Source organism: Rhincodon typus, chromosome 15 (assembly GCF_021869965.1).
Source record: "Rhincodon typus isolate 14 chromosome 15, sRhiTyp1.1, whole genome shotgun sequence".
Classification (NCBI taxonomy): domain Eukaryota; kingdom Metazoa; phylum Chordata; class Chondrichthyes; order Orectolobiformes; family Rhincodontidae; genus Rhincodon; species Rhincodon typus.
The window spans coordinates 29992252-30007392 of record NC_063346.1 but is presented as its reverse complement, the minus strand read 5'-3'; the positions used below and the strand labels follow the sequence as shown (position 1 = coordinate 30007392).

At 40.8% G+C, this 15141-nt stretch overlaps 1 protein-coding gene across 4 annotated transcripts in view; it reads right to left on the bottom strand.

Annotated features, from left to right (window-relative positions):
* ankrd27 (ankyrin repeat domain 27 (VPS9 domain)) overlaps positions 1-15141 on the bottom strand; it is a 94527-nt gene that overhangs the window by 33053 nt on the left and 46333 nt on the right. For all 4 annotated transcript variants that reach the window (XM_048605537.1, XM_048605538.1, XM_020530034.2 and 1 more), the window contains 4 exons: positions 14361-14482; positions 5340-5418; positions 2690-2822; positions 1099-1191 (listed from right to left, as the gene is read on the bottom strand). In XM_048605537.1, the coding sequence (XP_048461494.1) occupies positions 1099-1191; positions 2690-2822; positions 5340-5418; positions 14361-14482 (427 nt within the window). The remainder of the gene's footprint in view (positions 1-1098; positions 1192-2689; positions 2823-5339; positions 5419-14360; positions 14483-15141) is intronic.

Below are 15141 nucleotides of genomic sequence, written 5' to 3'. Positions count from 1 at the left end.
CTGGAGTTTATAAGGATGTATCTAGGAGAATAGATGAGGGAGAAACAGTGGATGAGGTGTATTTGGATTTTCAGAAAGCTTTTGAGAAAGTTCCACAGAAGATGTTATTACACAAAATTAAAGAACGTGGGATTGATGGCAATATACTGGCATGGATTGAAAGCTAATTAGCAGATAGGAAACAGAGAGCAGGTACAAATGGGTTATTTCAGAGTAGAAGGCAGTGACAAGTGGGGTACTTCAACGCTTTGAGCCCAGCTTTTCACAATACAGTAACCTCCTCAGTATCCAGCATGTCCAGGGAATAGGAGGGTGCGGGTTGCATAAGAAATACTGCTGAGAGAAGTCAATCATTGCTGACGCAAGATGAATGCCTGTTTGAGAAATGAGTGGCCAGGACTGCTTGTAAATGCTGCTATCCTGGCTGCAATAGGTGATTTTTTTAAAAAAATCAACAATGTAAGTATTGAACTAGTTTTAATAAGCACCCAATCGACTATTTCTTCCAATAGCTAATACCACTTAAGTCTCCTTTCTCCAGATCCCAATTATACAGAATTTCCCTTTTGAATCTCGGATGCCGGTTTCATGTGAATTCCAGATGTTTGGGATCGGATAACAGAGAAGATATTATGTACATATCAATGATCTGGATGAGGAAATTAAATACATTATTTACAAGTTTGCTGATGACATAAAATAGAAAGAATTAAGAGTGGTGAGGAGGAAGTAGAGAGAGAGATCAGGTCAATTTAAATAATTTAGACAAGTTGAGTGAGCGCGTAGACATGTAGCAGATGCATTACATGTTGTTAAGTTGTCTACTTTGGTAAGACTTCAAGTACCAAGTATGCTGCAGACAAAGCAATGTATTTTAATCACAAAAGATTCACTTTGAATGAGAACTTTCCACCAATGTTTTATAAAAACATTACCTGTGCAAAAATGTTTTGTGCTGCTATCATGCAGTTAATATTTTTCATATTAACTATGCACAATCACTAAGCAGCTATAACAGAATTGCAGTCCAAAACATATTAAAATAAGTTACTAGATGACATGCATCGAGTAATTACAAAACAATTAATTCAGATTTACCTCAAACAAGAAATCAATTGGAGTTGCAGACAAATGAGACAGCAAATTCATCCTCTCTCTAAAAAATACTTTGTCATTTAGGTCTCCCGATCCCTAAAAATTAAAAGGATGATTTTATAACAAGATAATTTGTATTTCAATATATACGAATTACAAAACATAAAATGTAATTTTATCAAATGTTGGGCATAGTGTGTGCAACTTAAAAATTGAACAGACATCAAGCACTCAACAGAAGAAGTCTCATATCTGATGAAAATATCAAAATTTCTCTAAATATTCAAATCACATGGAGCATTAAGGAAAGGTTAGCTTTACAACTGGTTATTAGGTTAACATATCCTACTGCTCAGTCATATTTATTCTGCATATTGACCTGTTTCACAGTCCTTGTTAAAGTGAGTGTTCACCTACGACCTCCAAAAAAAAACACAAGCTACCTACAAAGAGACCCAGTGACCTCGAGCATGGTTTTCACCCTTCTGGGTGCTAGTTTAATTCTGGGGATCTATAGAGGATTTCCAGATATCCGGTAACAGTGATCAAGTTTGGTAAGTGGCCAAATTCACTGAATAAATGCAACGATTTACTCCTTGGTTCGCTGATTGAGATTTTTTTAATTTTACTTCCTGTGTAGGTTTAGAAAGACAGCAAGATACACATGGGAATATGGCAGAAGTTAAAATACTAATCATTAGCAAAACCTATGGAATTGTCACTTTCACAATTATATAATTCGTTTTACTGGCCCAGAGTGGTACTTCAGTGATGTCTATAACTTAGCACATTAATAAAAACTCAAAATGCGCATTGATCAACAGGGCACATCTTTTTTATGGAACATTTCAGCTTAAATGCAGGAATTCAAGGGACTCTAAAGATTTGTTTTTGCAGAGGATACTATAGCACATCCAAGGAATTAACTTCTGGTTCAGTGCTTAACTGAGCATACGCGTGCAGAAGTTACTGCCTGCTTCAGTTTTGAAGAAGTTGAACTCTTAACACATGGGTATAGGCCCAAACAGCTCAAATATTTCTACCTTTATCTTAACGGTATCCTGTAACTCCAACCCACTGGTCTGTTACCATCTCCCAACAAAATTTCACGTGTATGTAAATCTAACCATCCGTCATCACAACACCAAGTTCCAATGCTTCAACACACTCCAGTAATATTGTATACGTACACCACTCCTCTATTCTTCCCCGTATGTAGCTTCCTAATGATGATTCCAAAAGCCAAATTTCCAACTCCGCCCTTCTAGATACACTCTAATGTGTAAACTTTTCAGATATTCAATCAACCCTCTCTCTATCTGTACTCATTTGTAGATCTTAAAATCCAATTCCAGTCCTAATTATGCTTGGCATTTTTTTGACAACTATCTACTTGAGGTTAGCATTTACAGTTTCCATGCAAAAATGCACAATCATAAATTTGAGCCCGAAAACTAAATAGTAAATGCGGTAAGATTGAATTAGTTAAATCCAATTGCATCATTTATTTTAACTGTCTCCCTGACTGAAACAGAAAAGCACTTAATAAAAAGCATTGCAAAATATCTCAAAAAAAAATACAAATGGTTCTTACAGGTTGACCAAGAGTCAAGTTGCCCTGATGAATATACTCTACTGCAGCTTCGAAAGAAGTTAGACAATACCCCAGTTCATCCTTGACTGCACTGCAAAACCTAAAATTCTTGATATAACTGAGATTGGCCATCCTGTAATAAGAAAATTGTTCACTATTAAAATAGTGAAATAAAACCTCTCATACATGATATCAAATATCTGTTTCACCAGATACAACTGGTGAGAATAGTTCTAAAACAATTTCATATTTTCATCTCTTATAAATGAGAATACTATCACAGCAAGAGCACAGCCAAACAGCCAGAAACATTCAATACCAACAGATGAGAAAAGAGAAGGATTTATATTTAACCTTCCGTTTTCTAAAGTTTTCATAACCACTGAATTACTTTTAAAGAAGTGGTCAATTGCTAGTTAGCAGGCACAAATCAGCACCCAAGATCCGAAACACAAAATAAAAAGAGACGCATGATCACTTTGGTTTAGGCAAGAACCCAGTAGGTTTGTGGCATTGTTTTCCTGAAGGACACAAATGATTGAAAGGAGGCCCAGTCCAAATCCATCTGAAAGACACTGCTTCAGATAATACAAAACTCCTTTTCACAGTATAAGTGTTAACTTTCGATTATGTGAATTCTTAAACCTGACTCAGAACTTAGTTACTGCTGAGCCAACGACAGCAATTGCTGGAGAAGCTCAGCAGGTGTGGAGGCATCTGTACAGAAAAATCAGAGTTAATGTTTCGGGTCCATCAATCCTTCCTCAGAACTGATGTTGGTTGGGAAAAGTTGGTTTTCATGCAGCAGATAGGTTGGGGGGTGGATAAGGTGTAAATGCTAGGTGGAGATGGAGACCAAAGACAGAAGGACAGACAAAGGAGTGGATAACCACCAGCCTAGGAGAATGAATAACTGCTAATGGGGAAAATTAGTGGCTAACAATGGGTTGTGTATAATAGTAGACCATGTGGTAACAAGGCCTCATGTGTCAGGATTAGGGTAAGGACATGGGAGAGCTCAGGCCCTAAAATTGTTGAACTCAATATCTAGTGCAGAAGGCTGTAGAGTTCCCATATCAAAAATGAGGTGCCATTCTTCCAGCTTGCACTGAGCTTTGCCAGAGCACTGCAGCAAGTCTGGGACAGAGATGGTGGCGTGTTGAAATGGCAGGCAGTAGGAAGCTCAAAGTCTTTTTGCAGACACAACATAGGTGTTCTGTAAAGTGGTCACCCAGTCTATGCTTCGTTTCTCCAAAATACAGGGGACCACATTGTGAGCAGTGAATGCAGCAGACTAGATATCTGAAGTGCAGGTAAAGTGCTGCTTCTTCACCTGGAAGGTGTGTTTGGGCCCTTGGATACGGATGAGGGAGGAAGTAAACAAACAGGTGTTACACCTCCTCCAGTTGTGGAGGAAATGTGCCATGGGGTGGGGGAGGTGGGGATGCTGGTGGTGGTTGGTGGTGTTGAGAGTGAAGGGTGGACCAGGGTGTCACAGAAAGAACAGTCCTTGCAGAAGGCTAACAAGGGAGGAGAGTGGAATGTGTCCAGTGGTGGCATCCCACTGGAAGTGGCGGAAAATGGCAGTTAGCGATCCTCTGGATATAAATGCTGCTACAATGGTACATGAGGACAGGGAGACCCTATCACTGTTGTGGGAGGGAACAGACAGGTGAGATGGGTCAGACTTGGATGATGGCCCTGTTGGCAATGCTGCTGAGGAATCCTCGGTTGAGGAAGAAGGTGGACATTTTGGAGGCTCCCTTGTTGAAGCTGGCATCATCAGAACTGATGCAACACAGACAGAGGAACTGGGAGAATAGAACAGAATCTTTGCAGCAAGCAGGGTGTGAGATGCATAGTTAAGGTAACTGTGGGAATTGGTTGGTTTGGAGCGTATATTGGCAGCCAACCTATCGCCAGAGACGGAAATAGAGATATTGAGAAAGGGAAGGCAGAAGTCAGAGATGGACGAGGTGTAGGTGACAGCAGGGTGAATTGGAAGCAAAATTGATAAACGTTTCCAATCCCGGACAAGAGAGGGAAGCCGCACCAATGATATCATCGATATGCCAGAGTAAGGATTGTGGGTGGAGGCTGGAATTGAATTTGAATGAGGAATATTCCACCTACCCCACAGAGACAGGCATAAATGGGGCCCATGTGGGTACCTATGGCCACCCCTTGACCTGAAGAAAGTGAGAGGAGTTAAAAGAGAAGTTGTTCTGAGACAGGACATGCTCGGCCAGATGGAAGAGGGTGGTAGTGGATAGAGATAGTTCAGGCCTTTGTTCCATTAGGAAGCCAAGAGCTCATCCTGATGGGGGATGGACTTGAAAAGGAATTGTACGTCCATTGTAAAGAGGTGGTGGTTGGAGCCTGCAAACGGGAAATAAATTGGTAATTAACTACTTTCTCTGGATATTTTAATTTGCTTGAACTAGAAATCATCGAGTCCAAATATGCAAGAAATGTCTTGGATCAGAGATGCAAAACAAAAAGTACCTTACTAAATTGAATATATTTTTCTAGAAAATAAGAATTTAAGTATAAGTATGTTAGCAAAAATTTATCAAATATGCAATGTTCTATTCCTCAAACTTGTTAATACTGACAGGACACTATTTTAGTTTAAATATACAAAACCTACCAGTTAGGAATTTCAGTTTTGACCAGTAGATAAAGCAGAACAGGCAGCAGATCATCAGCAGACATAGAATGCAAATTAACTAAAATAAAATCAAATAACAATTTTTTTGGTAAACATGGCACAATTATCTCAATAAATATACACAATCTTCAGACAGTCTTAGTAAACTCTCCGTATTTTTAAGTTCCTACCATAGTAATGGCATATGTAGCTGTTTATCACTTGTCTTGTCCGACATTGCAAAAGTCTGAGGAAATTATGGTTTGATGTAATTAATGACAGTCCATCTCACTTTAAGTTCCTTGACCTTTGTGCTATTGTTTCCTTGGTCAGCAAGTTATTGTTGTAGCTTTGCAGCAACCACCTCCAAGAATTAAATTCAATAGCATTTGTGAATTTGCTGAACTTATTCCTACTGTACTGTGATTGCCATTTAAACAAAACCTCGATTATTTTAATAAGCTTCTCCTAATTATATTGACAATAATAAACTCTATTATTGACATTTGAAAATGTCACCATAAATCAGCTTCAACCAAACATCCACACGACTTTGTAAATCAAACCTTCTTTGGCTATTATTGTCTTGAAGAATAAACCTTAAAGTTATAGTAATAATTTTGAAATGATGGATGTTGATATGCTTTCTCCAATATTAATAGTTCTTCCATTGGTGGTAAAAGCACAAATATACTAATACAGTACTTACTGGCATTCCTATATCATCAATTTTAAAACATCCCCAGCCAACTTGACTCGAACTACGTGCATCTCATTTACAGATTTAATTATTCATTGTTTTTAACTCAACCAACAGTAATGTATCAAGTAAGATGGATGTGTTGTCAAATGGGGTACTGGTTCTGATGTTGTATTGCTCAGATTACAGCAAACTATAAAACACAAATTTATACATTATTTGTGATAAATGTGCAGTTTATCACATTATAAGGGTTGATTTTATCATGGGTGTACTTTTATATTAAACAAAATGCTTCACATAAAACACCAAATTAGTCCTTCTGCATCTTAAGATGACCCATCTATAGGCTGTGTAAACATAAATGTTTATTTGTCAATACTTTTGTATTGAATAGAAGTGGAATTAAATGAAATTGTATATGTTTTTTAAGTGACACAAGTACAGAAAAACGTCTCAATGTGCTGTTCCTGCAACCGTCAGGTGGCATCGCTGTGGCACTGCAGGAGGCCCAGGATGGACATGTCGTCTGAGGAATGGGAGGGGGAGTTGAAATGGTTCGCGACTAGGAGGTGCAGTTGTTTAGTGCGAACCAAGCATAGGTGTTCTGCAAAGCAGTCCCCAAGCCTCCGCTTGGTTTCCGCGATGTAGAAGAGGCCACAACGGGAACAGCGGATACAGTATACCACATTAGCAGATGTGCAGGTGAACATCTGCTTGATGTGGAAAGTCTTCTTGGGGCCTGGGATGGGGGAGGTGTAGGGGCAGGTGTAGCACTTCCTGCGGTTGCAGGGAAAAGTGTCGGGTGTGGTGGGGCTGCAGGGGAGTGTGGAGCGGGGAGCAGACAAGGCAGTCACGGAGAGAGCGGTCCCTCCGGAAAGCAAGCAAGGGTGGGGAGGGAAAAATGTCTTTGGTGGTGGGGTCGGATTGCAGATGGCGGAAGTGTCGGAGGATGATGCGTTGGATCCGGAGGTTGGGGGGGTGGTACGTGAGGACAAGGGGGATTCTGTTTTGGTTGTTATTCCGGGGAGGGGGTGGGAGGGATGGGTTGGGGGGAGTGGCGGGAGACACGGTCGAGGGCGTTCTCGACCACTGAGGTGGGGGGAGAAGTTGCGGTCCTTGAAAAACGAGGACATCTGAGATGTACAGGAGTGGAATGCCTCATCCTGGGAACAGATGCTGCGGAGGCGAAGGAATTGGGAATGGGGGATGGCATTTTTTGCAGGAAGGTGGGTGGGAGGAGGTGTATTCTGGGTAGCTGTGGGAGTCGGTGGGCTTGAAATGGATATCGGTTTCTAGGTGGTTGCCAGAGATGGAAACAGAGGGGTCCAGGAAGAGGAGAGAGAGGTATTAGAGATGGTCCAGGTGAACTTAAGGTTGGGGTGGAAGGTGTTGGTGAAGTGGATGAACTGTTCGAGCTCCTCATGGGAGCACGAGGTGGCGCCGATACATTCAGCAATATAACGGAGGAAGAGGTGGGTTTAGGGCCAGCGTAGCTATGGAAGAGGGATTGTTCCACGTAACCTACAAAGAGGCAGGCATAGCTTGGGCCTATGCGGGTACCCATGGCCACCCCCTTTGTCTGTAGTGCTATTTTGTTGACTAAACGCAGATCTCGGTTCTCCCTTTGTCTTTGGAATACGTCACACTCAAAATGCTTCATTTATTAAAACTGGAGAAACAGCTAACATGTAAAATAGATGCAGCCCCTGACTCTAAAGAATACTTGGTGGGCACCCATGGCTGTCATCTCCTATTAGCTACAAATCAATGGCTGTGCCACTGATTTATTAGAGCATATTCTAAATCAGTTTTCCAACAAATCGAGGCGTAAACGTGTCATTGGAGGATCAAGACATCTAATCTAATTTATGGCATTCATCACCAATATTATTGTTGCAGGAAATTCAGGGGTCCTTGTGCCTCAAACTTCAAATCCATTGAAAAGGGTCAGAAACTGTCTGACATGTCCTTGTCCTTCAGTTTCTCCATTGTAAGTGGCCTTTGGGATTACACCATTGTTGCTTTCTAGAGCTTCAGACAGATCTTGTCTAACACAAGGTCATGGTCCAATCCTCCATCAACAGCTTTAGAAGTCCAAACACTTGGAGAATATTCTCTATCAACTAATATATGTAAATAGTTAGTCTTGTTCAGTGTGTTACTATCTATCCGTAGACTTCTGTCCTTTGTGGGTGTTTGTGTGATTAAAGACACTCAATGCTGGGCCCTTTGCAATTGCAGAAAGCTGCGAGATGCTCAATTGTTCCACAGAACATGTTTGCTCTTCCCTCCACACTCCGGGGTTTTGTCCCCACCCCACGTCCTCACTCGCCACTACTGAACCCCATTCCAAACGTGCATGCTTCATTGTGCTTGCACAGCGTGTATTTGCATACGACATCACATGTAAATTCTACATGATGTGTTGTGCTTGAAGTTGTGCAGGTGCGTGTTCCTGAATTAGCAACCATGCGTCTTTGCTACAGTTGTGGGTGTCAGCAAACACTGCCTATTTGTTTCAATAAGATCACCCGTTATTCTTCTAAATGCCAATGGATACAGACCCACCCACCTGTCCAAACTTTCATCTAAGGTAGTCCCACACCCCCATTACAGGAATCAGTTGCATGAAGCATGTTTGAATGGCTTTAAATGCAATTACGTTCTTTATTAAGTAAGGAGACCAAAAGTTTAAATGGTACTTGAAACATGGTCTAATTAATACCCTACGTAACTGCAGCTAAAGATCTACATATACTCCACTCCTTCTGCAGCAAATTTATCATTCCATTTATCTTCCTCATTCCACCAGTGTACTAACCTTGTGATTTACATCCCAGGATATCCAGAATCCTCATAGCCTCAAAGTTCTGCAATCTCTCTCCGTTTCAGTAATTCATACTTTTCTATTCTTCTTGCCAGGGTGGACAAATTCACTTTCCCACATTACACTCCATCTACCAGTTTTTTGTTCAATCACTTAAAACAATGTATATTCCTCATGTTCTCTTCATTGCTTACTTCCTGATCTTTGTCTCATTAGCAAAATTTTGCAATTATGCATTGGGTCCTTCATTCAAGTCATTGATAGACTGTATATAGCCGAGGCCCCATCATTGCCACTAACATGAATGTACCAGTTATGGCTCATCAACCCAGTAATGACCTGTTTATTCCCATTCTCTGCTACCTGTTAGTTAAGCAATCTGGTTTATAAACCAATCCGCCCCTCTGGAGCACTTGGGACTTGAACCCACCCCTCTTGACTCATGGGTAGGAACATGACCACTATGCTGCAAGAATCCTCTTAGTTAAGCAATCATTTATTATGCTAATATGCATCACTGTACCAATGAGCGCTATTTTGTGAAGCAAACTTTAACGCGGCACTTTATCGATTATCTTTTGGAAATCCGAGTACACCTCAGATACAGGCTCCCTTTTATCCACAGTGCTTGTTACTTCCTCAAAAAGAAAAGAACTAATAAATTAGTCAGTCACAATTTTCCTTTTACAAAGCCATGTTGACTTTGCCTAATTTCATTGAGGTTTTCTAAGTTCCCTGTTATAACATCCTTAATATTAGATTACAGCAATTTTTGCTATGACACATGTTAAGCTAACACATCTTTCTGTCTCGCTCCCATCTTGAACAGAGAAGTTAAATTTGCTATTTTCCAATCACGTCGGCTATTTTCAGAATATAGGAATTTTGGAAAATTACAACTAATGCATCTACTCTTTCAGCATCCATTTCTTTGAGCAATTTAGGATGAAGTCCATGAGAGCCAGGAGAGTTGTCAGCTTTTATTTCAATAGCTTTCTCAGTACCCTTTTTCAGGTGATTATAATTTCCTCCTTCCCATTTACCTCTGATATGCAATCATTTCTGGAAGGTTGCTGTATCCTCAGTGAAGAGGAGATGTAAAAATCTGTAAAATTCATTTGCCACTTCTTTATGTTCCACTGTTAAACCCCAGACACACACTCTCTCAAAAGACCAACACTCACTTTGCTTTCTCTTTCCCTTTTTAAATACCTGTCAAAAATTCTCACTATCTTCTGTTGAAGTTCTAAATAGCTTTCTTTCATACTGTCATTTCTGCTTCTTCGTTATTCTCTTAGTCATACTTGTCTTTTGTCTAATCTTTTGACCTGCCACTACCTTTGTTGTGGAATTATACACATTTTCTTTCAATCTGATCCCAGCTTTAAATTCCTTAGTTACCCTCAGACGATGCTTGCTTCCCACTGGAATGCGTCTTTGCTGAGTGTTATGAAGCAAAAAAAAAAGTGTATGCCACTGCACCTTAACCTAATTTTCCAATTCATTTCAGCAGTCTCTGGTTTCATACTCAATTACCCTTATTCACGTTTAAAACACCACTCTTAGACTTTCTTCTCTCCCTCAAACCAAAAATAAAAATTATGTTATGAACAGCGCTTCATTACTAGTTCACTAATTAATCCTAGTGTCATGCCCCACTTGGAAAAGTTTTCTGATACTCAAGGGTCATCACAAAAGTTAAAGATTTTATCAAATTACTCAAAGTAAACTTTCCTGACAAACTCAGGTTAACAGAAAAGAAAAACAGTCCAGGTTTCTGTACTGAACCAGAAATGACTATTTGTAACAAATAAATCAGTTCTAATCAATGGTAATAAAAGATGAATTATTAGTTTAAAACTATAACTTGAACTGTATTGTTTCCTAAACCCCTACACATGCAAACAAATGAATGGAGAAACATATTAGGCAGAACACAATTCAATAGCACTAGTCCACAGATTCAAAGGAGGTATCCTTTTGCTTCTTCACTACAGATAGTGCAAATGTAACACTACTTGTTCAGGCTGTCAGTCATTGGTTAGCAGCCACAGCTTACAGGCCAATAGGATCAAGAACAGCAAGCTATCTTCCAAGTCTTTTCACTTCTCTGTCAGGAGGGAGTGATACCATCTTTTTAGAACCTGGAGTTTTCTATCCCTGTATTGTTCACAAACCAAGCTGTACGCCTCCCCAGGAGCCAATTAGAAGTTGTCATGCTGAGTATTCTAACCCACAACTGATCTTGATAGTCTGTTAATTGGAAAAGCAAAGCAATCTTTGAGCAAAACTGCTCTGAAAACACTCATGGTACTGATGAGTTCAGCAATCCCCCACCCCCTCAGCAAAGCAACATTATGACTTTGTAAACGCAATGATTTCTAATAACTTGTTTAAAACTGCAAAATCTCTTTCCAGAGTTTCTTTGCTTTAAAACAGTAAGTATCCTTTCCAATTTTTGTCACAATCTAGAAATGAACAAAAATATATACTTTTACACTATCTCACTGCACATTACCAGATCTAAAAATCACATGCCCTCTTGTTGGCTCTAGAAAAAGTGTTTTCGGAACAGTTTTTGGAGCAGTACAATGAACTGAACTCCAGGTTACCTATACCAATCTGATTCGTCCAACTTAAAGAACTTAACAAGATTAAAGTCACCCATATTTGTTTCAGCACCTTTCTAACAAGCCTGTATTATTTTTTCCCCACATACCCATCCTACAGTGTGATTACTGTAAAGGAACCTATAAACTAGTCCAGCAAGTGACATTCTACCTTTTATGATTTATCTCGACACTAATTATATATCTTGATCTTTAGAACCAAGTTCATTTCTCTATTATACTATGTTATGAGTTATTCCTTCACCTTTTCAAAAAGTTTCCCATCTTTCCAAAATATCAAGTATCCTTCAATATTCAGGTCCCACCCTTGGTGATCTCGCAGCCATGTCTCACTAACAGACATCACATATTGTTGTTTCTACTTGACCAGTCAATGCATCAATTTTGTTTTGAGTGCCATGCATGTTCAGATACAAAGTCTTTAGTCCTGTCTTCATATTTTTTTAAAACATATCTAGCCTTACCTGCTGGTACACACTTTGTTTGTACGTTCTGTTTCTTCCAGTTATGCTCTGATTCTCATCTTCCTTGCTTTCCATCCTGCATTCTTAACTCTCTGCATAAATTACCTCACCCCCAACCAATTAGTTTAAAATCCACTCTACCACCCTAGTTGTACAACTCAAAGCTCAGATCCAATCATATTTCCAGGAAATATCACCACAAAAAGGTACAGCTCCTAATTTCTCCAGTACTAGCGCAAATGCCATATGAATTAAAATCTATTTCTCCCATACTATTCCTTCAGCCACATGGTTAACTCAAACCCTGTTTATCTTACTTCTTTATGCTTATAACTCAGGTGAGAATCCAGAGAGGCTCTTTTTAAATTTAGCATCAAGCTGCTCGTGGTGTCTAAACTGAATTTCTTTCATAGGCCTACCTTGGTCATTGGTATTTATGTGGACTATGACTAATGAATTCTCACCCTCTCAAATTTCTAACCAGCACAGGGCAGATGTCCTAAATCCTAGCACTGTGAAGGCAACATGACCTCCCTCTTGGGTGTGGAAAACTGTGTCAATCCCTCTGACTATACTTTGCCCAATTACCACCATATTCAACTCCCAACCTGCTGCAGTTAAAAGGGCCTCCTGTGGCAGCCTCCCAGCAAGGCGTGATGTCCTCCTAGTGTGGTGCAGAGGCCTCCTGGCGTGGCGTGGTATGGCATGGCAACCCCCGCCCTCTCAGGGGCCTCCTGGCATGGCGTGGCAACCCCCCGGCCTCTCAGTGTCCTCCCAACGTGGCATGTCACCGGCGCAGTGTGGAGCCAGGGCCCGATGCGGACTGGAAGCTAAATGCCAGAACTCTCTTCTGTAATGCTGGATATTTCATTTCTGTATTGTTTAAAATCTTGTGACAAAGCAGCTGTGCCTAGGTTCTTTTGTATCTAAGTCAGGACTGTAACTGGTGACGTATTAACTTTTCACTGTACTCGATGAGTATATGTGACATTTAAGGCTATTCTGTTCTATTCTTATTTATTCTCCACAGTGAAATGGTTTTCTGTATCACAGTGGCCCAGTCAGTTTGCTCATCTATCCTACACCCCCACTTCTGTTCATATAGCCTCGAAGAATCGCAAACTTGCTGGACAATGCCAAGGGCCAGGTTTCTCACTTCAATCTTCTAGATCTCCTTAACTGCCTCACTTGCAGTCACACATTCCTACCTTCGACCAAATTAGCCAACCATGGGTCAGCCTCCTGGAACAAGTGTCCAGATAATTCTACCCCCTTACTGATACATTAGTGGCTGTGGTTCAGTCTCCAGCTCAATTAATCTGATCAAAGTTCTGTGAGCTGCATGTGTATTAATCATGGATCACACTGGCATCCATCAGCTCTCTTATTCTGCAGTGACAACACACCCTGCTGTATTGATTGTGCTAATTCATTCATTTTTCTTAATTTACAGTAAATAAACAACAATATGCTTTACTCCTGCAAGTAAACATTACATTCAGCAATAAATGGAGTTATGAAAGACAAACGAGTAAAACATTCACCAAATTAAGAATCACTGAGTTGTTTCCCTGTGACTTAGTTTTTCTCAGTGTACAGACTGAGGTGCTGCTCCTGCCCCAAACTATTCTTAAAAACCGGCCAATCTTTCTGGTACTGCATGGAAAGACAGCATCACCGATGAGCAGTGCTGCAGTGAACAGATCAGCAGCACCTGCAGGACGTTGTGATGGAGAAATGACTAATCTCATTCATCACCCAGGCGTATATCCTTCCAGAGGGGAATACGGCGGATACCACCAAGCAGAAGAAGGGAACTGAACCAGCCAACGATGATGTTACTAAGAAAATTTAAGGGTGGATGTCCAGGAGAATGGGCAGCATAGTGGCTCAGTGGTTAGCACTGCTGCCTTACAGCACCAGGGATCTGGGTTCTATTCCCTCCTCGGGCAACTGTGTGTGGAGTTTGCACATTCTCCCAGTGTCTGCATGGGTTTCCTCCCACAGTCCAAAAGGAATGCAGGCTAGTGGATTGGCCATGAAAAATGCAGGTTTATGGATAGCTTGGTTGGTGGTGGGTTGGGGTGGTGGGGCTGCACCTGGATGGGATGGTCTTTGGAGGGTCAGAATGGACTTGATGGGCCAAATGGCCTGTTACCACACTCTAGGGATTCTATGACGTCACCTGGCGGAGGTGAGACAGACTAATTGACCAGGGCTGGTGGAGCAGTCATGCTGTTTATTGTCCCTCATAGGACCAGAGAAACGACATCTAACTGTGCCTCATACATTATTAAGTACTGTTACACAGATTGTAATGTCATAATAGATTATCCAAAGGTGCACAGAAAAATATATAAAGCAAAGCTTTAACATCACTTTTTCTCAAGTACTGACCTCGTTGGCTTGGTGATTGCATGATCGCATGGATCACATTTCGTAAGCAGATCAGTTTAAGCTGTGGGCTAGTACACTGGTTCAGCTGACTCAACTCCCGTTTGGCACGAGGTATATTAATACTGAAATATGAAAATCATCAGCTTAAAAGTGTTTCTTAACAAAATTGCAACTATATTATTATAATAATTGTGTCAAAACATAGAAGAATAATATTACCAATGATATAAGAGTATGCTTAAAATATTAGACTTCAGTTTTGGTTCACACTAATCGCCTCACTATATTCACTTAACAGGTGATTGTACCATTATGTAACAGGCTCTTGCAAATCTTTGGGCGGTACAGTGGCTCAATGGTTAGCACTGTTGCCTCAGTGCCAGGTACCAGCGTTTGATTCCAGCCTCAGGCGACTGGATGTGTGGAGTTTGCACATTATCCCCATGGCTACATAGGTTTCCTCCAGGTGCTCTAGTTTCCTCCCACAGTCCAAAGGTGGGTAGGTTAGGTGGATTGGCTATGGGAAATTGCCCATAGTGGGCAGGGTTGTGTAGGTTAGATGGAATGGGAAATATAGGGTTTTCAGAATAGGGTAGGCGGTGGGTCTGGTTGGGATGCTGCTCAGGGAGGGGGGTGGGGAGTGGTGTCGGTGTGGACTTGATGGGCCAGTTGGCCTGCTTTCACTGTAGGGAAGCTATGATTCTATGAAATCAAAAACTGAGCAAAGACTGCTTTGTTATTTCAAGCAATTAAAAGCTACCAGCATTTTTACGCAAAGTCA